This window comes from Hylaeus volcanicus, unplaced genomic scaffold, assembly GCF_026283585.1.
Source record: "Hylaeus volcanicus isolate JK05 unplaced genomic scaffold, UHH_iyHylVolc1.0_haploid 12237, whole genome shotgun sequence".
NCBI classification, from domain to species: domain Eukaryota; kingdom Metazoa; phylum Arthropoda; class Insecta; order Hymenoptera; family Colletidae; genus Hylaeus; species Hylaeus volcanicus.
In genome coordinates, this window is record NW_026533172.1 from 1,916,434 (window position 1) to 1,939,828 (window position 23,395).

General features: G+C 31.5%; 6 protein-coding genes and 2 long non-coding RNA genes across 14 annotated transcripts in view; 3 read left to right on the forward strand and 5 right to left on the reverse strand.

The window, feature by feature from the left end:
* Positions 1–1,527, reverse strand: part of LOC128883775 (uncharacterized) — a 3,438-nt gene extending 1,911 nt beyond the window's left edge. The window contains exons 1-2 of the mRNA XM_054136470.1: positions 168–1,527; positions 1–107 (exon numbers count right to left, since the gene is read on the reverse strand). Coding sequence (XP_053992445.1) covers positions 1–107; positions 168–1,488 — 1,428 coding nt within the window. The 5' untranslated portion in view covers positions 1,489–1,527. The remainder of the gene's footprint in view (positions 108–167) is intronic.
* A 331-nt stretch (positions 1,528–1,858) lies between these two features.
* LOC128883776 (uncharacterized) lies at positions 1,859–2,675 on the reverse strand. Its single transcript, XM_054136472.1, has 3 exons — positions 2,451–2,675; positions 2,134–2,393; positions 1,859–2,068 (listed from the first exon to the last, which is right to left on the reverse strand). Exons 1-3 carry the CDS (start codon positions 2,562–2,564, stop codon positions 1,993–1,995), a joined length of 450 nt encoding a protein of 149 aa, XP_053992447.1. The 5' UTR covers positions 2,565–2,675; the 3' UTR covers positions 1,859–1,992.
* A 2,016-nt stretch (positions 2,676–4,691) lies between these two features.
* LOC128883710 (uncharacterized) lies at positions 4,692–10,431 on the reverse strand. The gene is made up of 4 exons (XM_054136346.1): positions 8,624–10,431; positions 7,813–8,530; positions 6,405–7,746; positions 4,692–6,351 (listed from the first exon to the last, which is right to left on the reverse strand). The coding sequence occupies exons 1-4, from the start codon at positions 10,354–10,356 to the stop codon at positions 5,840–5,842; spliced, it is 4,305 nt and encodes a 1,434-aa protein (XP_053992321.1). The 5' UTR covers positions 10,357–10,431; the 3' UTR covers positions 4,692–5,839.
* An 843-nt stretch (positions 10,432–11,274) lies between these two features.
* Positions 11,275–14,030, forward strand: LOC128884323 (solute carrier family 35 member C2-like). Of its 5 annotated transcripts, none has more exons than XM_054137637.1 (12): positions 11,275–11,904; positions 11,983–12,317; positions 12,389–12,473; positions 12,547–12,620; positions 12,676–12,827; positions 12,920–12,989; positions 13,032–13,053; positions 13,108–13,146; positions 13,192–13,244; positions 13,306–13,363; positions 13,426–13,496; positions 13,548–14,030. In XM_054137637.1, exons 2-12 carry the CDS (start codon positions 12,018–12,020, stop codon positions 13,767–13,769), a joined length of 1,146 nt encoding a protein of 381 aa, XP_053993612.1. In that variant the 5' UTR covers positions 11,275–11,904; positions 11,983–12,017; the 3' UTR covers positions 13,770–14,030. The 5 variants fall into 5 exon arrangements, with proteins under 5 accessions (XP_053993612.1, XP_053993611.1, XP_053993614.1 ...); XM_054137638.1 differs by having other exon boundaries at positions 11,277–11,904; positions 11,983–12,048; positions 12,118–12,317; positions 12,920–13,053; XM_054137636.1 differs by having other exon boundaries at positions 11,276–11,904; positions 12,920–13,053.
* Positions 14,031–14,251: 221 nt separating this feature from the next.
* Positions 14,252–17,987, reverse strand: LOC128884321 (uncharacterized). 2 transcript variants are annotated; one of them, XM_054137632.1, is made up of 10 exons: positions 17,596–17,987; positions 17,393–17,543; positions 17,264–17,343; positions 17,023–17,184; positions 16,049–16,959; positions 15,952–15,999; positions 15,750–15,867; positions 15,605–15,690; positions 14,657–15,555; positions 14,252–14,603 (listed from the first exon to the last, which is right to left on the reverse strand). In XM_054137632.1, exons 1-10 carry the CDS (start codon positions 17,905–17,907, stop codon positions 14,365–14,367), a joined length of 3,006 nt encoding a protein of 1,001 aa, XP_053993607.1. In that variant the 5' UTR covers positions 17,908–17,987; the 3' UTR covers positions 14,252–14,364. The 2 variants fall into 2 exon arrangements, with proteins under 2 accessions (XP_053993607.1, XP_053993606.1); XM_054137631.1 differs by having other exon boundaries at positions 16,049–17,184.
* On the forward strand, positions 15,406–16,184 carry LOC128884325 (uncharacterized). The gene is made up of 5 exons (XR_008459354.1): positions 15,406–15,535; positions 15,654–15,710; positions 15,765–15,839; positions 15,913–16,037; positions 16,103–16,184. It is a non-coding gene; the product is annotated as an uncharacterized LOC128884325 (long non-coding RNA).
* Positions 17,988–18,118: 131 nt separating the features above from the next.
* LOC128884322 (N-terminal kinase-like protein) lies at positions 18,119–23,268 on the reverse strand. Of its 2 annotated transcripts, XM_054137633.1 has the most exons (22): positions 23,159–23,268; positions 22,940–23,047; positions 22,752–22,868; positions 22,567–22,679; positions 22,409–22,516; positions 21,409–22,345; positions 21,286–21,351; positions 21,118–21,199; positions 20,980–21,043; positions 20,801–20,926; positions 20,599–20,737; positions 20,418–20,550; positions 20,279–20,360; positions 20,096–20,217; positions 20,013–20,045; positions 19,792–19,952; positions 19,631–19,744; positions 19,398–19,581; positions 18,919–19,314; positions 18,824–18,863; positions 18,653–18,759; positions 18,119–18,601 (listed from the first exon to the last, which is right to left on the reverse strand). In XM_054137633.1, exons 6-22 carry the CDS (start codon positions 21,564–21,566, stop codon positions 18,332–18,334), a joined length of 2,277 nt encoding a protein of 758 aa, XP_053993608.1. In that variant the 5' UTR covers positions 21,567–22,345; positions 22,409–22,516; positions 22,567–22,679; positions 22,752–22,868; positions 22,940–23,047; positions 23,159–23,268; the 3' UTR covers positions 18,119–18,331. The 2 variants fall into 2 exon arrangements, with proteins under 2 accessions (XP_053993608.1, XP_053993610.1); XM_054137635.1 differs by lacking the exon at positions 23,159–23,268 and having other exon boundaries at positions 22,752–22,830; positions 22,886–23,024.
* LOC128884324 (uncharacterized) lies at positions 22,584–23,070 on the forward strand. Its single transcript, XR_008459353.1, has 3 exons — positions 22,584–22,779; positions 22,829–22,924; positions 22,968–23,070. It is a non-coding gene; the product is annotated as an uncharacterized LOC128884324 (long non-coding RNA).
* Positions 23,269–23,395: the final 127 nt, after the last annotated feature.

The following is a 23,395-nucleotide window of genomic DNA, read 5'->3' on the forward strand; positions in this document are numbered from 1 at the left end:
GTCTGTATTGATTTTTTCTTCATTTCGAGGTAAGGAGTAAGTATCTTTAGAAAGATCCTGTTGGTTACCACCTAGTGAGGGGCCTGGGTGTTGTCCTTGCATGGAATCTGTAGTAAGGAATATAATTTAAGAAACAATTTTTTTGTTAATGTATCAATGAAACTTACTCGGACAAAAGTAGTTCACAATACACTCACGGTGTTGCTTCAAGCCTTTCGCAAGACGACTAATCGTGATTCCGCAAACTTCGTTACAGACACATCCGGTTTTTTTTAGTTTATAATATCTTTTTGTGTTCGTTTTGAACGTGTTATTTATTGCAATGTTTTTTTCAATGATCCCATCGGAGTCGTTTGAGTCAGAAAAACTGGCCTCTCTTTTCCCGATGATATCCTCGATATTGTCACTCACTTTATCAAGTTCTGTTTGAATTCCTTCGTCGTCAAGGGAACTCGTGATATCCAAGTCATTTTGTTGATCGAAGCCATCATTTTCAGCACTTTCATAAGCCTCATCTATGCTTTTGCAAGTTAAATATTTTTGTTTTGAAATTTTATGCTTCTTCGTAAACGTTTGAATGAACCTTTCTCTATGATTCAAGTGATGAACTTTTGTTGTTAAAAGTTCTTTAGGAGAGTTGTTTAATTTTTGGTCGCCTATCTTTGGTGACACAGATATTAAATTTCTTTTTTTATTTGATTTTTTTGAAAGATTTACTTTTTCCCAGACATGTTGTAAATTATATTTGTTTGTCTCCGAAATTCTTTTTCTGATGTTTGATTCATGAGACAGGCATAATGAATCAGCGAGACATGTACTCAGAGTTTGATTAAAATCGTAACTTAGCAAATGGTAATTTCCACTTTTTAGAACTTCAAGAAAATATTGAATTCCCGATACATCTCTTATCGGTTGTTTTTTTATTTTAAGATATTCATCTATTTCGTCTATTGTTGGAATGGACGAAACACATGATGTATCTCCACACGGTTTTTTAGAAACAATAATAACATGTATACGCTCCTTTTCAGGAACTGTTTTTTCTTCTTGTTTCCTTGAACCCGTTGAAATTTCGATTGATTGATTACTTTTGTTTTCTGTTCGCTGATCATTAACACTATTTGTGTATCGATTAATTAATGTAGATTTAAAAACGATCTTTTCGTTGCCGTGAATTTTTTCGATTCTTGTTAAACTTGACAAGGGATACTTGCTTTGGACTTGGCTTAATAATTCATTAACTGGGAAAGCGTCAAAAATCTCAAAAGGTTCGGATACTTTTAATGGATTCGGGTGATCGAAAATGAAAAAAATATTAAAATCACAATTCGATCCATTGTCCCAAACCAATTTACTCAATTTTTGACTTTCACAAATATAATCAAAAATATTAAAAGCCTTTTGAGAGGACGTTGCCAGTGAAAAACTACATGTATTTTTTAGTAGAAGAAGAATAAAAAAGGCTCTAATACCATCAAGAAACTTCATCGACAATACCACTTAAAAATAAAAAAAAAATTAGTTAAATAGGTAAATATTTTTTATTTAAAAAAATAAGAAAACTTCATAAATGTGTTTATTTTACTAGTTACCAATGTCTCATGATATTCTTTGTACGCAATTCTTGCCGGTAACATATATGTAAAATGTGTCACCAAACCTTTCGCCGGTTAAAAACAAGTTTTAAAATTACTCAGAGAAATTTTTATATCACAAAAAAAAACGCATGGTGATTTTTTGAGTAACAAACTTTGTTATAATATGTTTAAACATAAATACCTTTAACGTTTTAAAAATGGAATTCTAGTTATCTAAACTTTAAGGATGACTAGTGAATAAAACATAGAAAGTGTTAAAATACATTTATTAATGTGAGCTTTTCAACGAATTTACTATATGGTTAGTTTCTTTTTTTTTAAAAAAACATGCTTATAAACCGACTTAAAAGGTTACATGCTTCAAAAATTGGTGCGAAAACAAAATAAAAAATGTTTAAGCGACTGTTTGATGTACTTGTTTTGCGATAATGCAAATGTCGCGTTGACCTTTAGCAGTTAAACGTCGCCCTCTAAAATAAGAAACGCAGTAAAATGACGTGAGAAAATAAAAAACTATATGATTCTCGACTAATACCCTGTTTTGGTTTTTTCTAACAATCCTAAAGACTCAAGTTGTTGTAAACAATAACGAATTAAGCCTCCTGAAGCTTTGACGTGATGTCCTGGAGCTGCTCCCCGTCTTTTTTTATTTCCGTAGACATTTCTTAAAGCACCAACTCCTTGATCTGGACGAATATACAAGTGACGAATAATAGCAGAAGCTCGTACGAATAACCAATCTTCATCATAAGGAGCTAACTCTCTACCACGACCAGTTTTAGCTACATCTATCCACTGCATAATTATTTTATTGACAAGTAATAATAACAGTGATTTGTATTAGCTTTGTACCGATGGTAAACGAAATTTTCCATTTCGCTTAAGATGACCAGCGTATGCACTAATAAATTTATCAGCAGGCACATCCTTAACTGAACATACACTTTGACTTAAAACTGTTTTCATCGTGAGAATCTCTTTTTGCAAACAGGCGGCGAAAGTCTAACAAGCGTGGTTTTCTAATTATCACCGAGAGAGCACAAAAAAGATTCTTTAAGATCTTATTTTTTTTTGGGCGAATGCCCAATCGAAGTTAGACATGCACATGCATAACAGTAACACTTTGCTTAAAAAATTTGCATACTTTATGTTCTTGACCCATATAGTGTACTGATTAAAAAGTCAAAGTCTTTTGCGTCAAAAATACTTTTCAAAAAATTTAATCTTTTTTACATTTCATTATCTTTTTAATTTCATTCATAATTATACTTGCTGCTCACATAAATATGTTGTTTTACATAAGATTAAAATTTTGAAGTAGCTAATATTTACGCTATGCATTTCCTATGTCATTCGTCAGAAGTTTTCTTCACTACCTCAAATCTGCTCAAAACTCGTTACCCTTAAGATAATTTGACAGTCGTATGTTTAAAATTTATTTATTCCGTAGCATTGTAAGCTTGCCTCTTGCTGAAAACATTAGTCGACGTTTTGTGAATAATTTCTACTCTAATAAAGTTCTTTTTAGATCAAGATTTATTTTAAAATGATTAAATGTAACAATAAGGTGGGGAAAAATGAACCAATTTTTTTTTAATATATTACATATATTGTACCGTTCGCAAATTATACTTTTCTCGATAAAGACCATTATTTTGATATACATTGACCAAAGGGTTTTAGTAAAGATCTATTTCTAAAGGGAAATCTTTTGTTTTATTTATTGGAGTAAACATTATCAAATTTTAAATAAAGAAACATTCTAAATTTGACTGAACAAAAGAAAATAGATTGGTGAATTTGTTTGGTCTTGTCAGTAGAATCTGATCAAAATCGTTCAAATATAAAGTATAAAAGATGAACGTGACTGTATTACGTACCGTTAAACAATTAATTTACGTTTTAAAGCTTAGCTTTTTTTAAATTTATTATTTAATTGTATTTAAAATACCTACAATATCGTTCGGTCAAACAATTTTTTCGCAAACCAAACATGGACTATTTATAACCACACTCCTAACAATAATTGCAAAAATTATATCTTTTGACAATTTTTTTGCTGTGCTCAAATTTATTTTAAATTGGCGAAATTTTTTTTTTTTTTTTAATTTATTAATCACAAGAATGTAAAAAATTCACTCTATAGAAATTGAATTAACCCGCAGATTTTTCTGCTAAATTTGAATTATTCTTTTGAATAATTAAAACTTAAGTATAGATTCATTGTTAATCACTCTAGCCAATAAAACTTTTTTACGTCACAAGCTTGCTTGGCATAATATATAATGTATTTTCTTTTATTAAGCTTAAATTTTTTTTTACAAACTGTATCAATGAGAATTCGATAACATGTGTAGCTTCTTTTCGAGATCATAATACGTTTGACCTAGTTAAGACTTCGTCAGTCAAATCCAGTGAGATACGAATGAACAAGTAAATTTATTCAAGTAAACTTTATAAATCCATTAGAATTGAGGTCCGTTCGGTAATGTTCTCACTTCTTAGTTTTTTGATTGAAAATGAAAAAACCGTGCTAACCACCTGTGTATCTACAATCGGTTTTAGCATATGTTGAAAAGCACATGACGATAATTGTAGATTGTTTATTTATTCCTAACATATATTTACATGAAAACCATTACAGACTACAAATCAATATCTATTTTCATTTCTACTTATACCGGTAATAAATACAAATGTTTTACCATTACAAAAACAAATTTTCATTGTACTCTTGAGAAACTCAGCCCTAAACATCATAATTGCTCACGGGCAAGAATATTTTTTTAATGTCAATTTTAACAATAAAAAGTAGTTTTTGTAATGATATTTACCGATACGTCGAATATCTCGACTGGGTACATTTTTTAAGTTTACACAAATAATATCAATCAAGTTTTACACTAACCTGTGGCATCATTATGAAACAGTGTTTTTTGTGAACATTACAAATACGAAAAGTTTAATGTGAATAAATAGTATCGAAGTATTTTACCAAGAACCTACACTTTTCGTTTTGTTAAACAAGAAGTAGTTTCGTTAACAAATTTTTTGTAGAAAAAAAATTTTTTTTTTTTTAAGAGATTTATTTTATATACATTTAAAACAAAGTATCGCAAGAAATGTGGTAATTGAGTGGTTAGTTAATTATTATCCATGAGTATCGCATAAAGAAAAAAAAAGTATAGATATAAAAAAAAAACCAACTGAAATATTAAAATTTGCTTGATCCATGTTTTTTAGCTCGATCCGTGAACATTAAAAGGATAATTTTTACAAAAAAATCAACTAAGATTGTATACATTTTGGTAAATTTTTTATTATGATTAAAGTAGAAACAATTGTACATATGTAACGTAAAAATTTACAAATTGTTACACTGCTAAGATTAAAACACAGTACTGGAAAATGAGTATTTTAAATAGGGTGCATCACAAGTTACATTAAGAGGAATAAGCGAGATTAAGCTGAGTATTTAACAACACTGAAAATTATTTAATCATGAAAAAGATTCTAGTAATTTGTTCTTCTTAGTTACGAAATCTCCCTTGAAACTTATCAATAGCATGAGTGGTTTAATAAAAGAGAGTGGAAAATTCCAGTTGTCCGTTTAATATAATCGAAAAGAACATTCTCAAAGAATTCAAATCCTTTTAAATTACTATTATGTACATTACTTGAAATTTATTTGAACAAGTAACACAATTCTTTATTTCTTTATCCAATCGGACATACTGCTTTCATCTGAAAACTAAAAATAGAAAGTAGTCCTTAATTGAAGTATTTGATGTGTAATTTTAAACTAAAGAAGAAAAAAGAAGGGATCCAGAATTTACTGTATGAACATTGTTGTTTCTTGTACGCTTCCAAGCAAAAATTTATTAGCCTTATTCCGACCATATATATGTACTATTAATAAAAAAAAACCATGATCTTTACAATTTTTTTTTTAGGCTTTTTGTTAACTCAAAAGGGAAATGACGAACAATTCGAAAAATAATGTAATCAAATCAGAAAACTTTTATTTTTAAATTGAAATGAAATAGACAGGAAACTCAATTACATGGTCGGTTCCGGCGTCATGTAGACCTGTCTGAACACAATTTTTGTTTTTTTTGAAGAATTTTTTTTCTGTGAGGTAAACAATTGCGGAGGTGAAGGTAAACCTTCGTTCACTAAGGTCAAGCATTCATCAGAAATTATGTGGACCTTGAGTCAATTACTAACAATCATTAAGTAATTCAAAAGAATTTGGTTGAGGCGTTTTTTTTTTTTGAGGTTTTTCTTTTTATTTCAAGTTTCTTTTTCTTTTTTTTTCCGGGTTTATCATGCGCTACCATGTTGTTGATTGTCGATTTAAACAGTGAACTTTTCTTCCGAATAAATGATAAGGAATCCGGTGAAACACTTAAAGGTTTTCCATAACAATTTTTTGACTGGATGACACCATATTCTAATGAGTTTATATTTCGGCGAAGATGTTCATGGACGCGGCAAATTTTAGAGGAGTATTTTTTTTCGTAAAAAATGTACTGAGAAGATAAGAGATGATGGTAGGACGTTTCGTAATAATTTGGTATGGCTTGCGAATTCTTTTTATTGCTGGAAATGGGACGAAAAATTGCGCTAACAATGTCGTTGTATTTCACGGAAGAAGGCTGCACTCTAAAACGACGCTCAGCTTCTAACAATATTCCTCGGACCCGAAGTAGTTCGAATACAAGTTGAGAAAAACCATCACGATGTCCAGGTCCTGAACAAAACTTCTTTAAACGGACATCGAGAAAAGTTTCAATACTCTCTTACCAATCGTCCGATCTTTTTCAAAAGGATCTAAAATGCAAAGAAATGGTCGAAGTCGTAACCCACATTTACTACGGGACGAAGCAACGCGGTAAGCGAGAAGCTTTTGTCTTCGTTCCACGTATTTAGATCGATTCATTTTTTTTTCAGATGTATCAGAGAATTGCATATCACTCATTTCCGTATCCGATCCCCAAAGGCTATCCAGCATCCCATCAGGCACATGTGAGTTTACCATTGTATCAGAAAAACTGTCGATCGCATCGGATGCGTCAGATACACCCTTATTACTTGTTTCACCAGCATTTTCAATCAGATTAGAGTGAACCTCATTGTAAATGCTTTCAATACATTCCTGTTGAGAATGCTGATTTGTAGGAACGCCATGCCTTATCGAAGTACCAGAACAATCTGATATTATATTGTCATTCAAAGTATACTCGTTATCTACGTCTAGTAGTTTGTTGGATTCCACTGTAAAACCTTCACTTTTAATATTATTTGCCTTTATTTCAATCTGATGCAAATCTTCACTACTAAAAGTACTCAATTTATTTATATCGTTTTCATTGTTATTATCCGAGTCACGAGTGGTACAATTGGTTTCACTTTTTTTTTGTAAAAGTTTAAGTACTATTTCCACCCTTGACATTGGTAACTCCTTCTGAGTATTAATGTACGTTTTTGTTGTACAATTTATACTGTGCGTTTTGCGTGTTTCCATCTCTTCACTTTTCGAATAACACATTTGAGCATTTTCCTTCATCAAAATACAGTTGTTTGACTCAGGAATATTATTCTTAAAAACTTCTTTTGAAAAATACTGAAAAGGTAAAGAATCCTCCATAGGACGATCTATACTGATGTCCTGATTTTGAGACTCTTCCATTATCGTCGTTTTACAATAATCGGGTTTTTTTTCATCTACTTTTAATTGGTAAAAGGTGTTGGAAGCAATCAATGAATCCATGTTTACTCCTTCGAGTAATAAAATTTTCTTTTTTTTCAATACAGTCAGTTTACGCATGTCATCATCGGAATCATAATTATGACTTTCATTATCAGATACTGATGAAGCATTGCCAGAGTCCATTAGTATGTCATCAACCAAATTATTGATACAACAAGATATCGCTGTATTAGTATTTGTATTACTAGAAGCCGTTTGATTATTTGCGGTGTAAGGAGTGAGTTTTTTTGCAGGAGTGTTTATAATCTTAAAATTCGTAGTTTGACGATGTAGATCAGTAGATTGAGGTGTAACAGATGAACCAAACGGATTATACACTGTAAAATAGTTATTTTTTTTTTGAGGAAGCTTTGGAGTTCTATTGATAGATACAACCTTTAAAAAAAAAAAATTATTGCCAGTAATGTATTTATAAGAGGAAAAATATAACCTGAAACTTACATAGGCATAATGATTGAAACGAAAACCAAAATAATCAAAAAATTCTTGGAAGAGGCTTCCCAAAGATTTATCTCCAAATGTAACAAAGCATTGTAGCTTCAAGTTCTCCATCATTTCTGCTGAAAAATTTTGTCCGGTGTTTGTTTTATCTAAATAAGCTGGACTCAGAAAAGGATTTATTTCTTTGATAGGGTTAGAATATTGACACATCTTTTTCAGTATAGTGTCATGTATTTCTTTTCCGTTATCAAATGAATTATTGTTCAGAGCATTAGTATACAATCTAGTATTTTTAGTATGATGGGAAGGAAAAGATAATGTATTGTAGGCATACTCATATGGATTATCTTTATAAAGATCTTCAGGCCAATTTGCGTAATGGAAATTTTCGGCACGCTGCAGTTCGACCATGTTTCCTTTACTACTCAAGGAACGAAACGTGTTGTGATTGACAGCTTTAGAAAAACGGGAGGGAGGAAGAAGAGGGCGACTTAGTCCCCTTTGAGGGTGATAAAAAAAAACATCGTATCGGTCGTCCACTAGTAAGGGTTGGGATTTTATTAAATCAGGTGGAGGGTTTTGTAGGTTTGGAAGAATTGGAAGCGATACAATTTTTTCTGGATTATGTCCAATTTTTACAGGTGTCAGATAGTGTTGAAGATAATGAATAACCATTAACATCCATTGGTAGCTAGATAAAGTTCCCTGGTATGCGTCGCTAATAATGCAGACGACAATTTTTTATTTATTGACGTTTGAAAACTTTTTACTACCATGAACTTATACACATGAAAACAATAAAAAGACGTACCAGACACCGCGTTGCTTTGTCCAATGCTTAATTAAAATACTCAGTGGGATGAGAGACGGCTCTATTTCTGCATAAGATTTCAGTAAACGGGTATTGTGCACCACGACTTCATGATTAAAACTTATATCTGTAGAAACTTTGATAATTTTTTTATCGGTTTGAACATTGTAGTTTTCTTTCAATTTGCCTTTAATATCTACACCCCAATTTTTCTCACTACTATTAATGATTTTTTCCATATATCTGTCAATATTTTTTTGATGTAAAAGATTTAAACGTCTACGATGTTTTGCTGACAGGTTCCAGACAGGGCAAGACTCTTTCCGTTTTTGTCGAGTCCTAATTAATCCATCCCATGTTTTGGGCTTACTTATCGTGACAACAGGATCTAAATGAGAGGAAACACAAAAGAGACGAGCTCCAGTTTTTCTCTCTGCGTCCATTTTAAGATCATCTGGAAGAATAGGCTGTGGGTTTCCTTCAGTATCCACAGCAGCAATAACTCGTACAATAGGAACACGCGCTGATTCGACACATTGTACAGACCAACCAAACCGAGCTAATCTAGTACTCAATATTCTCCCTGACCAAATAGCTGCTATTTCTCTAGTAGAACGTTTCAACCATTTCCATTCCCCATAAAAACTACGACGTTGCTGTAAAACTTTAAAAATATTTTGATTAAATCCCAATCCGTTCAAGCAACCTTTTTGATAAAAATTAAAGACTCCCTTTTTATTATGGCATAACTTTCTCCTAATACGAATAATTGAAGGAAATGGACAATAGTCTTTTTGATTGCATTTCTTCCAAAAATGAGAAAAAAAGGCCAAACGTCTCATTAAATGCCTAGACTGCAGTACAACAACATCCATATCGGATGCACTTGTTGCTAATCCTGATGCCCCACTTCCAAAAAGACAAGGAGTCGACCCGAAAAGTCTTTCTGTTAATCGTGCAATGATTTCGAAAACTCGAGCTTTCCCTTCGATTTCTGCCTGAACCATATCATGTGGTTTCTGTAATTCACAAAATTTTTTAAAAAAGGCTTCAGATAGCTTTCTTCTAAACCCGGGTATTTGCGTTGAAACTTTGCTAAATGGATCTAGAGATAAAGGTAATTTTTTGAATCGATTATATGTTTTATAGCTTTGTATTGGGGAAACATTATAATAACATAAACGACTTAAAGGATTTAAAAAATATTCTAATTGTTGCATTCGAATAATAGCAGGACCTGGGATTTTATTCTTGTCTAAAAGCCCACGAATAGAATAAGCAAATAAATACATGTGAGCTTCTGATAGCTCTGAGAAATACGCATTGAGCAAAAAAGATTCAATTAAGGCGCAAGTACAATTCCTAATATCTGAATCATTTTCACAAATATAACTATAAGGTACTACATAACCCAATCGATATAAAATTTCTAAAATTATACGTAAAGTTACAATATTCCCTTTTTCTCGTATAACATTTATGCATGATGTATTTTTGCCAAGAATAAGCGCTACATCGTATACTGCGAATGAATCTAAAGCAGGGCAACCACTTAATTCTAAATCTCCGCGTAAAATTTCTTCTACTGCATAACGATATAACATGGATACAACACGGCCATCCACACCGAATGCTTCAAGTAAGGCATTGCATATTTGTGGTGGAATATGCCGAATCACGTACGTTAAAAAAGGATTTCTCTCAGTAATACAAACACTTTTTTTTACTTCCATCTTTTCTTCTTGATGAAAAAGGATGAAAACTTTATTCTATTTTAAAACAAAAATTAATCTTATCTTAGGTAACGACACTCCATATTTCCTCAGGATCACCAGACGTTATCACAGGAACTCAATACTGTGATAGGGTGTAGCGTCATCATAAATGTTGAGAAAGCAGCACTGATGGATATTGACGTTTTCATTAAAACATTGAAAAGTTTAATTTTTTTCAAAAAAGGGATGAGTGTCAATTGAGTGTTGTCAACATTAAAGATAACCACACTGTTTTTTGGATCTATATTATTTTATTTTTTTTAAACCAAAATAGGAACTGCGAATAAGAAGAGAAAAGTAGTTTATAAAAACGTACAAAAGATACTTTAAAATTTTTTATAATGTATGTTTTGTGATGAAAAAAAAATTTATATAGAATAAATTTTGCAAAATTAATTTTCCGTGTTATACAAAAATGGAGTGCCCAGCAAAAATTTTAACAATGCGTTAGCGATAAGTTCAACAATCTCTTACTGATAAAAAAAAAATCCATTTGTGCAGTAGAAAATTGGGTACTGTAAAGTTTAACCTTGAGATAGGCGTCGAATGTCACACATGCACAACATTTTGGTAGATTACTTTTAATTTATAAGCTTATTAGTAAGAGCAAGTCACTTGGTTTTTTATTATAAAAAAGAAACGAAACTGTAGAATTAATAATGTCCTTTCATAAAATTAATTTTATTCATAATGATTAATTAAAAAACCTTGCTGTCTTATACTTCATATTATAAAAGCATTAGATATTTTACATTGTTTTCCGGTAAAAGGATGAAATAAATAGTTTTCTGAAATTAAAAAAAAGAATTTCAATTGACATAAGGAAATGTCAAAACTACTCATTTACTTTGTTCCAATCTTTTGTTGCATCTTATGAATGGACTCCATAGATTTAAATAAAATTTAAACTAAAATAATAAACATATAATTAAAACAGTCTAAAGGCAATAATGTGTGGTAAAATTTTCGATCATAATACAATCTACGGGGCACACTAAGAAATTATATTTTGAAATAAATATAAAAAATCGTATTCATTTAATTGCAATGGTGATATTTAATTTTTGATATTAGCGTTAAACATGAAATCGTGTATTGCTTTCGTGACTCCAAACTTTTATTTAAAACCCGGTATCGTCCTTTGGATTTCAGCATGTATCATTGAGCATGCTAAAGGTACAACAAATAAGGCTTTTTAAATGGTTAGAAAATAGAAGAGCATTAGAGAATCTTACTATAACTCTATACAATATTTTCGATACACAACAAGATTAAAGGGCCAGAACTGAACTGACAGGTGTGTGATAATAAAAGAAAATTACTGCAACGGCTTTCATGTCAACAATCATCTTTTGTGACTTGTTATTTGTGATTGTATCTACTGGAAAACACTTCCTTCTCTCTTAAGTTTTTTTCTGCGTGTATTATTGAAGAATCTAAAAATTTAACAGTGTTCCACTATAATAAATTAAGGAATAAAGAAGATCATGACCTGAAAGTTTTATTGTAGGCTGTTTGTGTACTTTGTACATTGATTTACATATCAAGTTTTTGTTGCACAACTTTTTTTTCATATTAAAAAAGGAATTCGAATATTACTTGGAAGTGTTTATTGTTCGATGATTTCCACTAAGGAGAATGTGAAGCAAAGTAAACACGATAAAGACCCGTTTATAATTCTTCTAAAGAAAAATATAATTTCATATTTGACGATTCCAGTCAATTTAAACAAAAATCTTAAACTTTATTGTTTTTTTTCATATCATACACTGGAAATTTTAATATCAATTTTATTTTGGTACTGCAACAGCATCGGAATCACAGCACTAAATAAATATTTATTTGATGTTGCTGGGTTCAATTTACCGCTTTTAGTGGCATTTGTTCATTTTTCCTGTGTTAGTATTGGCCTTATAGTGGTAAATGGTTATACTCAGCCTTAATTGATTGTAAAAAAACTTTGTTTTATCTTCTTTACAATTTCTCGCAGTTTTTTTTCTTTTTCCCTTCTTATGATGAGGATTCGTCTCTTTATAATTTGATTTCGTCAGCCACATGGTCCAAACTTATTCCAAGTACCATGGTTTTATTTGAATAGCTCAAAATCTTATGTATTTTATAATTTGGTTTTAAGCTTTCCTCTTTTAGTTGGTGTTTTAGCAGCTTTGGATGTTAGTTTATCGAATTTGTCTTATGCTGAAGTTTCCATTTCAGTTATTACTGTAAGTGTAATCTTTCTCAACTTACTCTTATATGCTTTATATATATTTGGATCAGATTGTCAAATCGTCTTCCATTGTTATAACGTATTTGCTTTCGGTTGCTATGAAGCTTGAAAAATTCAGTTATCGTTTTTTTTCTGCTGTAACATTGACGTTTCTTAGTATTTGTCTTACAGTGAACTCCATGGTGGTAAAGCGAAAAATAGGGTACGCTTAATACAATTCAAATTTGTTGCTTTATGCCTTTTCCGACGCTATTTTGTTCATAAAAAGAATATACGCATTACTTTTTTCTCCAGAGTAATTTATTTGTTTGGAGCAGTGTTAGCTGGCGGTTGCCGTTGGGTTTTAGTTCATGAACAGCTTCAAGTAAAAAAGTATAGTCCCTTGCAGCTTATGTTATTAACACAGCCTGTCTGTGCTGTAGCTTTAGGTAATTTTTGTGTAGTACGACTTTTTTATGGCATCCTTTTCTTATTTTTTTTAGCGCTTCCCTGTTTTTATATAGATGTGGTTCAATTAACAGGTAAGTTTTTTTTAAAAAAAACTTTTAATTCAATTTATATTCAAGGGTTTCGGAGCGCTAAAATTCTTGTTTACAATAGTTCTTACATTTTTGTTTTGGTATCCTTTTGTACAATTGAAAAACGCATTTATACTTTTGTTTCTTTATTAATATTGGTAGATTTTTTTTTCTTCTTGTTTGGGGTTTTTTCTTTTAATATCTGAGTACTACATAGTTAGTAAGCTGAAACGACTTTGTTGTGCCCATTCATCACGGTGTGATATATCAATTGAAACCCAGTGTTAACGTCGTCTTTAACCCTCACAATAGCAGGTGTAGGAAAAGAAGTTTGCACAATTTTTATGTCCATTGTACGTCTTTTTTTTTTAATGAGAATTTGCTACATTTTTTCTTCTCGACAGTTGTTATTCAACGAAAGCATTAGTATTAAATCGTTTGTGGGAATTCTCGCATCGATTTCCTGCATTCTTTTTTATACCTATTTACGTTCTACGTCTCCAGATTACACATTGTTACATTCTGTCGATAGTGGCAATTTATCGTCATTTGAGGAATTAAGGGTTTCCTGCAGTACTGAAGAAAAAATTCTTGTGCAACCTTTTAATGTTGTCTCCACATTATAGCATTGTTATCGACATAATTGGACGAATTAATGTCATGTTTAGCATTCAAAGTATGAAGAAACATTGAATAAATCTTTGCATAATCAAAGTTTTTTTTTCAATCCGTTTGAACTGTTACTATTTAAATTTGTTGTCGATTTACTACAATGCAAATCAATGTACGGGTATTCAATTTGTTTTAAATCAATAATGTTCATTTGACACATTATTAATTGATCTACTTTGTAATAAAAAAATAATTTATGCTGAAACATAAGAACATTGTTATTACATTCTACCCTACTCTTAAAAAAATGTTACATAAAAAGCCTCCATACATGGAATATTTACAGTGTTACTTTTTTTTTAACATTTGACAAATACTGATATTAACACCTGCAGAGCATAAATATTGTGGGTTTTTTAAATATATTCTAAGTAAAATATTCAGAATTATACAAAACATTTTTAGTTAATCATGTTTCGTATTTTCTCGACATTGCTTTTGATGCTTAAAGTATTAAGTAATTTTTTAATTTTCTATTTGACTGTAACTGATATATAATTTAAAAAAATAATTAATAAGTTTTGGGAACAAGAGGTATTATTGAAAAGGCTACCCGAAATGGGGCGACTGTACGAATTGTGAGTACTCAGACTTAATATAATCAGGTATAGAACTATTGTTAGAGCTGTTTGAAAACATCTTTTTTTTTAAAGACTTGGGTAGTGGCATTCGAAATCTTTTTCCACAATCAAAGTTTCGCGAAACGTGGCAATTGTGCATATCATCGCTGCTCCGACTATAGGCAGATTCATTGTCGTTGTCAGAGGACCAATTCGCTGGGAAGTCGTCTAATAAATAAATTTGGAGCTCTTTTGTTGTACGTTTAAAAAATTGACCTTACCTAGATATGCAGAAGATTTGATATAGCTAACAGTGGTTAGCAATTCAACGTGTCCTGTGGGTGTTATACAAGCATTCCACACTGGACGATCATCTGGTCCCAAAATAGTATTATTGTGTCCAGCAGTGAAACCATGTAGAATATCTCCATTTTCTGTGTTTTTTACTTCACCTTTTTGCGTAATGACATACGGTGTTGGAGTATAATACAGATTTTGGCCTTCAATGCTTTTGTTAGAAAAGTTCTGTCTATTGCTATTGGGAACATCAAGAGAATTTCCTTGATTAAAAGGCACCAAATTCACGGATGTTTGTGGGACAAAACATTGACTTCTCTCTTCAGGTGAACAGTCTTGTGTCGTAGTGTAGACATTTTGTGTAACGTTTAAGTCCTCAGGATGTTGTTGAGTTCCGTTTTTTTGGTTTTGCAAATTAATTTCTAAAGTTTCTTGATTAACGTTTCTAGGTTTCATATTGTATTCGTGAAGATGAGTTAATGTATTGTCAGCATCTTTTATATTTTGTTCTAGTATTTTCATGTCACTGAACGGTTTAAAGGTAACAGTAGGGGAAAACTGGGCTTCATTGTTCTCAGTGTACGATATAATAGGGTTCTGGTAACAGGATAAACTTTTTTGACGGAGAGGAGTCTTTGTATTATGAAAATTTGATCTGAAGGGTGATTCAAATAAGCGGTCGTCTAAGGAATAAATTGGGCCTGGCAACTGGCGTCCATCCTTATCAAGAACCGTTCCATCTTCTTGTATTAAAATATCGAGGACTGGTGTGATGTTATCGTTTTGTAATATGCGATGTTGATGATCCATGACGTGGAAAGGAAATTTTTCAGTTTCATGAGATGTTTTACAATAGTGTTCAAGTAAGGGAATGAAATAATTTCTATTATGAAATAAAGCTTTGCATGAAAGCTATGGGGAACAATGCTAACCTAATTATCCAGTAGTATATTAATTTTTTTTTGTGTTGGTCTCTACCAGTGTACCCAACAAAATCGACGCCAACCTCTTTAAATATCTACAGTCGTTATACAATTTGTAAGTGAAAAAGATTTTTTAGATAATAAGAATGATTACTGTTTGGAAATCAAGATAAGTTATGCCTTCTTCTGGATCAAGCATTTGTTCCTCACACACATCGTGATATAAAGAAAACAATTCTTCAAAGTAAAAACTTTCAGCTAATCCACTATCACTGATCAAATCAAGTAAAAATTCTATGCAATTGTTTTTTTGGCAGGCAGTAGCAAAAACAATACATGGCATGTACATAACTTACAGTAAGGTTCCTTGAAAACCATGATGGGTCATTAAAGGAATTTCGCCTCTACGCAGAATATGACATGAATTCGTAACTAAAGACAGGTAATGATTACCGTTTATTGTCAGCGTACAGTCGAAAAATTTCGTACATTTTTTTATCGAACCAGACATCATCTTCATACACGCTTGCGATAGAAACACTGTTACTGGTAGTTTCTGCTCGTGGTGAATGAATGGTGTCTCTAAACATTATATTTGAATATTTTAAATCGGTTTCTTTTTCTTTTGGAGTTGTAACTCTATGGTTTATGAGAACAGTAGAGGTTTGGTTTGTATTTTTAGAAAACCAAGTATTTCTAGGGGTTTCTTGCTGTTGACCATTCAAATTTTTTTGAATCAAGTGATCAGCTTGTTTTGTTAGTGGTAACATGGTCGGAGGGGGAACATTAGAATTCTTGACCATGTCAACAGTAGTTTGTGGAATCTTCATGTATTTTGAAGGCGTGGTAGAAGTGATGTTTTTTTTTAAAATTATCGGTAAAGTCGGGTTAGAATTAAAAGAGTCTATGCTTGGAATTGGAGACGTTTGGTTGGGTTCTACGTTTAAAGTAGATAGTTTGGGGGTACATTCGTTTCCAGATTGTTTTTTTAAAGTAAAATTCTTTTGCAATATGTGATCTTTTTTTAGTGTGAATTCTTTTTTTAAAAAGAGATTCTTTTTTAGAATCAAATCATTTTCTTTTGTAGGATCTTTTTTCAAAATACGATTTTTTTTCGGAATTAGACCATTTTCTGAAATAGGATCTACTTTTGAAATAGGATCTATTTTTGAAATAGGATCTACTTTTGAAATAAGTTCTTTTTTCAAAACAAGATCCTTTTTCAAAATAAAGTCCTTTTTTAAAATAAGTTCTTTTTTTAAAGTAACGTTCTTCTTTAAAATGGGTACTTTTTCAATAGTTGAAACGATTTTCTTTTCATGTAAGGAATCCACGTTTTTATCAAAACTTTCATTGTTTAATGTCTGTTTCATATGACTTGTTTGATTGGATGTTTTTGAAAGTGTAAGGAATGCTTTTTCTGGTACCTGTGGATGATTCGAACGTGTTGAAAAATCTGTTGTCATGCCTTTTTCGTTAGTCATTGTCGACGCGGAAACTAGCTGAATCCTTGTTGCATTCGTTTGTTTATTTTTTAACATTTTTTTAATGACTGGGGATCTGACCAAGGCTAGTACAACTGCATTAATCTAAAAAGTGAAATAGGAAGCATAATACATAATTTATTACTTGACTAGTATTGGTTGCAGGTTAAATAAATTTATGTACCATTTCTTCATCACGAAGCCTATAACGTCTAAACAGGTAACGCGAAAGGCGAAAGAGGACTCGAAGAAAATGTTCGTATCCTATTTTATAATAGAGAGTCTTAGTCAACTTATGTTCTTCACTACACACCTATAGGTTTTCCGTTTGGATTATCACAATGGCGAAATATACAATGCGTTATTTTGTCTTGCCGCATAGGAGGATTTTTAGTAGTAGAACTTTTTACAGTTTGTAATTTTTCGGGATATTTTTTTATTTTAATAATACCACATTGAAAAATCTGCAAAACGTCTTAATATGTGAAAATTTTACATGGTATATGCGCAACGCACCATTTTTTTAAATTCATTCTCTGAAAGAGTTATAGAAGATTGATTGGCAAAGCAGAGGAATATATTGTATAAAATTTCATTAATTTGTGTTGGTACAAAAAAGATAACTGCTTTGTTCTCATCAAGTTTTAACAAAATGCGGTGGGGTGCATGTTTCAATCGCCTGATAGCTTGGTGTAAGAAATCATTTGGAGAATCATGACAAGAAAATTTTCTCGGCTTCAACAGTTGTTCTCGTAAAAATCGTTTGTCTTCTTCTGTGACATTCCTTTCAGCCATGGACGAACTGGGGTTTGACAATAATGTTGACATTAAAGCTTTAGAAATAGTTATATAAAAGAAAATTTCATGTTTTTTTTTAAACGTCTTATGAAACCTAAACAATCTTTCAGAAGATTCCAACTACATGGATACTTCTGGTACAGTAATAAAGAAAAATGTGAATTAAAATTTAAAAAAATGTTTTGTTGATTCTTGGTACAGCGTGCGCTGTTCTTCACTTGATCATGCGAATCTTGGTAAGTTAACCCAATATTTGATTTTAAAAAAATCCAAAAAAGAAAAAAGAAAAAGAGTAACCATGTTTAAAATAGTGATTAACAGGGTGGCTGCAAATTGAACCTTTACGAAACATGAAAAAAGCGTTTATCAAAATTATATGTATATTACAATTTTTTTTATTATGTTGTATAAATACCAAATAAATCTCTAGCTATTATTTGAAATATTTGAAAAGCTATCGTAAATTTTTTTGACGAGCTGCTAAAATTTTTTTAATGGCGTCAACATTATTCTCGCTAGCTTTGACTGAGTTATTTGTTTGGTTAACATCGAAATCTTCCCAAAATGATAAAGTAGACACTTTGATGCTTTCAAAAGAACTGTCACTAATTTTTTTAGACATATTTGGTGATGCTTGTAACTTAGTAGTTGAAGTAGTTGGATTGGAAGGTTTTTTTGGAAAAGTGGTCGATAAAGGGCTAACCTTAATATCTTTTCCACTATTCTGTAAAAATAATAAATGTCTCAATGGCAGTTTTGAAATGTGTTGACATACTTGAGGGGTACAATTTTGATCATCTGGAGTTAAGAATTGATGGCAATTGTGAAAAGATAAAGATGAATGAGTTGTGAGAGTTGCATCTGATTGGTGATCAGGGCTTTCTAATGTCAAAAAACACAGTTGTATTGAAGAATGAAAAAAAAAAAAAAGCCGAGTTTTTCTTACCAATAAAACTGTTTTGTGAAGGTATTCCAATTTTAGAAAGCTGTTGCAGACAAAAAAAAAGAGTCAAAGGGTACATGGAAAACATAGCAAGTTACACTCGGTAAAGAAAAAGGTAGATTTGAATCAAGTAAAGAGTTTTCTTCTCCTTGTAAAGGACTAGAAATAGAAGATTCATTATCCAGAGCGGCTAAAGGGACGATTGAGCATATTTGAGGGGTTTTGGGAGCATCTGGTTGAGTGCATTGTAATGGTGGAACAAACTGTCTTGCTTTTAAAATGAGTTTTTCCAACGCACAAAAAGCTGTAGCTTGCACAATAGTATTTTTATCTGTTGAGCAAATACAGAAAGAAGGAGCCACTTGTTTCATAAGAATGACATAGTCGTCACGGGTTAGTTCCCCGTCAAGACTTAATGAAAGAGTCTCTAAAGCCATTTGTCGACATTCCTCATTGCCATCTTGCGTAGAATGAATAAGAGATTGGAAAAAATTCTGTGTAATTAAGAGTGTAACAAAAAAAAAATAGAATACGTTGTGTAAATAAGGACATTAAAGACTATAGACGGATAACTGACATTTGTTTGTCGTGAAAGAATGGATGCATTATATAAAGAACGTAGGCATTGTAAGGCTTGAAATCTCGAGGACACCTCTGTATCTTTACAGCTTAAATGAAAAATTTGTTGAATGGCTTCATCAATAAGTTTTGTATTGGTGACTTTTGGTAACAAAATTGTAAGAGCAGTGAGTGTCGATACCCTAAAATATTAAATGATAGTATCTTCTTGAACGAAATATTTTCTTCAACCTTAGAGAAACAGTGGAATCAGAGAGACCTAAGCATACAGGTTTGAAAATATCTTCAATCTGCTCTGTTTTAAAGTAGTGATAATATAATTCTAAATTTTTTAAGAGTAAATATCTATCAAAGAGACATTAAAATCCAAGGTTGTTAAAAAAAATGTGTACCGAAGAGCACGATTGGTTTTGTGAAGTAAAACTAGAAGAATGGGCAAAACAGTGCTTGAATAAATTTCTCTTTGAATGTCATCATAATAAGTTGTTTTTATATTTTCACCAATGTAAAGTATACATAAAGCTAATGTTTCCATTTGATCTGATGTCTGTACCTAATTAACAAGGAAATATTGAGATTGTTTTTTCTACGTTTTCCATGCATGTTATCTTACAAGTTTAGTGATTTGGGGTAACAACAGAAAAAACTGTTAAAAGAAACTTGAAATAGCAAGCCAATTATGTGAAGTAATCATACCTGACAATCGCAGGGGATGGTGTCTAACATTTTTGGTAATGTTTCAAAAAAATCTTTTTTTTCAACGTCACTTTTCAGGCTAAACTGATCAAAAAACATCATCGCAAGCACGAGTTGAGTATCTGATGATTCATTCGCAAAAAATCAAATAAAATTGAGCGAAATGACACTATATAAAATTACTAAAATAAAGCGATGTATTGTGTAGTATTTCTTTTAAAGTTTTGATAGAGCCTCGACGAGATGTTACACCTTTACAAAGTTCCTTTTGATAAAAAACGAATTTCGAATAAAAATAATGCAAAATACTATCAATCGTTACCTTATATAACTCGCGTAAAGCAGAAGGTTTGGTGAAGGAGACATTTTGAAAGTCGCAGTAAGAACGTGCTGTCATAGCGTAAGAACTTTTTTTAGAGTGAGACGCCCACTGAATAATGTGAGCGAGGCGCCATCTAGAGAGAAAAAAGTTTATTGTGTGAAAACAAGAATACAAGAAATACCTATCAATGACAGTGTTTTGACAGTCGGGTATAGAAACGGATATTTGTGACGTGTATAACGGATGATCTTGAAATTTTGAAGATATGCTGGTGTGTTCAATGGAATCGACACAGTCAAAGTTTCCCAAGCACCATTGCGCTAATAACGATAGGAGCCATATATATACATATTAAATTCTTTTAAAAAAAATGACGAATGTACCGGTATCATTGGTGACATAGACAGCGTAAGGGGATATAAGATTGTGAGCCACCTTACACGTTTCATGGAAAAACTGTAAGGTACTTGTGAGGCGGTAAAGACCCCAAGATATATCAGGTAGCCAACCTAATATACATACGTAGGGAATACTAAAAAAAATTTTCAAAAGTCTTTCTTACATGATAAGCATAAAGGTGTTACAGCTTCTGTTACTATATAAATGCCACTACTGACTTCCACAGCCTGAATTTCCATAAAAATCAAGACAAAATAATTATTGAATCAAAAGAAACAAAAAAATTGAAAGGAACAAAAACCTCATAAACGCGTAAAAGGTAAGGATGTAGTAATGTTCTTGAGTATTTTAAGGCATTCCTAGCGTATTCTAAATGGGTAGTACTGCAGAAAAAAAAAATATATCTTTGTATCACTTTAACTGATGTTTTAAGTTTAAAACAAAAGTGAGAACAATTATAAATTCTAACAATGTGTTAGGCTTCAGAGAAGTTGTATCTTCACTTTTTTTCTTGGGAAACACAAAAATAGAAACACTGTTACAGACAGAGATTGGCAATAATGTAGAAATTTAACAAGAATAAAAAATTTACTTGTTTTTAGTTATTGTATTGAGCCCATTATGTAAATGAAAGATTGAAGGAAAAGGTAGGATAATTTCTTCTTTAAATTCATACGTAAAAGACGCAGGGAGATCAGTCCATTGACGGTTAGACCAAAATTTAACGACAGCTGTAATAAATTGACTCATGAAAGAAAAAAAAGAAGCTATTGTAGCACTTCAGGGTGAATTTGTTCTAATTAAAAAAAAAAAAGTAAAACGATTTTTCGTTGTACGATAACATTGAATCAAACAAGTGGATGACTAGGAAAAAAGAAGTCGCTTTCAATTATATTTAACGATCACGAATCAATGAACAAGTGAAGGTGTATTAATGAAAAATTCTAACTGGTATCTCAGGTCATTTTACAGCTGCAAGTCTTTTTAATAATTTGTTCAATGTGTCGCCAATACTCCATCACTGAATTCAGTGAAAAAAAGTATGGTGTTCAAGAAGGTTTGTAAAAGTTGCGTAGAGAGCACAGCTGTTGTGTTATGCGAATTAATTTTTTTTTCAAGTCTTAAAGCAGTGAAACAAGACGCATTTTCACACCATGTTGACTTTGGAGTTAATAACGAAAAAAAATTATTTTGTTTTTAAAAAAAATAACACTATGAATATTTTTTATGTTAACAAAAGTCACCCTTTTGTAAAACTATAGTAATAATAGCGGCGTGTTTAAAAGTAAATAGATTTCGCCATTTGAAAACTAACGCGTCATGTATTGAAAATAAAAAACGCACAAATGAAAACGTTAAACCTTGTTTTCTAAGAATATGAAAGTAGTTGTGATACGAAAAAAATTATAAACAAGGTTTAAATTTTTTAAACGAAGGTGATTTAAGTAAATCACGTAAAGTGGATCCTATAGGTAAAGTGTTGTACTGAAGGTAAAGAAGATTTACAAATAAATGAAGCGCTTTAGAATCTGAAGTGTATTCAAAACATAGGAATTAAAACCTCCCTATAAAGATCCATGCAAAAGCAATACTTTCATAAAGCGTTACTAGAAGGGTAATAAAGTCGATTAATGACTTTTGAGCAAGCTCATTCAACGTCTCGTGAGAAACCAACCAGTTGTAAAAGTGGTGATATGGTCCTAAATATACAAAAATGAAAAAAATATGGGAATGCTAGAATTTACTGTACCATAATAATAAGGGGTCAATCCTATACTTTTTTTAAAAAAAGTTTGCGTGTTTTCTTCAGTTTTATACATGTCCAAAAGACCAGAGTTTGGAAAGGTTTTAGAGATCCAAAGCCTATGTTATGTGAAGACGACGGAGAAAAAATTGTCACTGCGTTTCAAATAAAGATGGTTCATGAAACTTCACCAATGAACCCATGGATAATATGTGAATGGTGTTCGTTCTAATTCAAGTAACATAAGTGACGTCTCTTTGTTAATTAGGTCTGTTGTCAAAGGAATACATCGATTTAATAAAAAGCGTCTGGAGAACAAGGATACCGTTAATTCTTTGTCATTTTTACGTGTTTGTATTAGTTAGTAAGTAGCATGTACCGATACATCCATAATAAATGAGTTTTAGGATGCATGTGAAGAAACGCTTGTGAACGGGTTAATTCCGTCTCAAGAAAGGATATTGCTCCCGTTCGAAACAAAGCGGCTCTATGTATGAAGGGTTGAAATGCCAAAAACAAAATCAGTTAAAGTACCACTCGCAGAGAAAAGTACAACAAATGCTGAGGAATTAAAAAAACCAAGTCCTTTCTAATTTACCTTAATGTCAGCACCTGTACATCTTGAGGATTAATTATTAATCCAATAAATGTGATAAGATTGAAAAGATATTTGTGTTTTTGAATCATGTCATCCGTTGTATGTACTTTTGTGTAACAAAAAATGTCACTATAATGTTTAATACAATCTTTTACAAGAAGATACAGAGCTAAGAGTAGACGATATGAGAAAATAAGTATCTTCTCCTCATTAACCCATACAAATTCCACTTGATCT

Coding starts and splice junctions, on each gene's coding strand:
- LOC128883776 (XM_054136472.1), bottom strand. CDS start 2,564: ATGAAAACAGTTTTAAGTCAAAGTGTATGTTCAGTTAAGGATGTGCCT. Junction 2,394..2,450: donor GAAAATTTCGTTTACCATCG/GTACAAAGCTAA, acceptor ATAATTATGCAG/TGGATAGATGTAGCTAAAAC. Junction 2,069..2,133: donor TTAGAAAAAACCAAAACAGG/GTATTAGTCGAG, acceptor TTCTTATTTTAG/AGGGCGACGTTTAACTGCTA.
- LOC128883710 (XM_054136346.1), bottom strand. CDS start 10,356: ATGGAAGTAAAAAAAAGTGTTTGTATTACTGAGAGAAATCCTTTTTTA. Junction 8,531..8,623: donor ACAAAGCAACGCGGTGTCTG/GTACGTCTTTTT, acceptor CTGCATTATTAG/CGACGCATACCAGGGAACTT. Junction 7,747..7,812: donor GTTTCAATCATTATGCCTAT/GTAAGTTTCAGG, acceptor TTTTTTTTAAAG/GTTGTATCTATCAATAGAAC.
- LOC128884323 (XM_054137636.1), top strand. CDS start 12,018: ATGATTTCCACTAAGGAGAATGTGAAGCAAAGTAAACACGATAAAGAC. Junction 12,318..12,388: donor TTAGTATTGGCCTTATAGTG/GTAAATGGTTAT, acceptor AATTTCTCGCAG/TTTTTTTTCTTTTTCCCTTC. Junction 13,497..13,547: donor GCACAATTTTTATGTCCATT/GTACGTCTTTTT, acceptor TCTTCTCGACAG/TTGTTATTCAACGAAAGCAT.
- LOC128884321 (XM_054137631.1), bottom strand. CDS start 17,907: ATGTCAACATTATTGTCAAACCCCAGTTCGTCCATGGCTGAAAGGAAT. Junction 17,185..17,263: donor GGCTTCGTGATGAAGAAATG/GTACATAAATTT, acceptor TTCACTTTTTAG/ATTAATGCAGTTGTACTAGC. Junction 16,000..16,048: donor CTGTACGCTGACAATAAACG/GTAATCATTACC, acceptor TATTCTGCGTAG/AGGCGAAATTCCTTTAATGA.
- LOC128884322 (XM_054137633.1), bottom strand. CDS start 21,566: ATGAGTCAATTTATTACAGCTGTCGTTAAATTTTGGTCTAACCGTCAA. Junction 21,352..21,408: donor AATACAATAACTAAAAACAA/GTAAATTTTTTA, acceptor TGTCTGTAACAG/TGTTTCTATTTTTGTGTTTC. Junction 18,760..18,823: donor TTCACAAAACAGTTTTATTG/GTAAGAAAAACT, acceptor TTTTGACATTAG/AAAGCCCTGATCACCAATCA.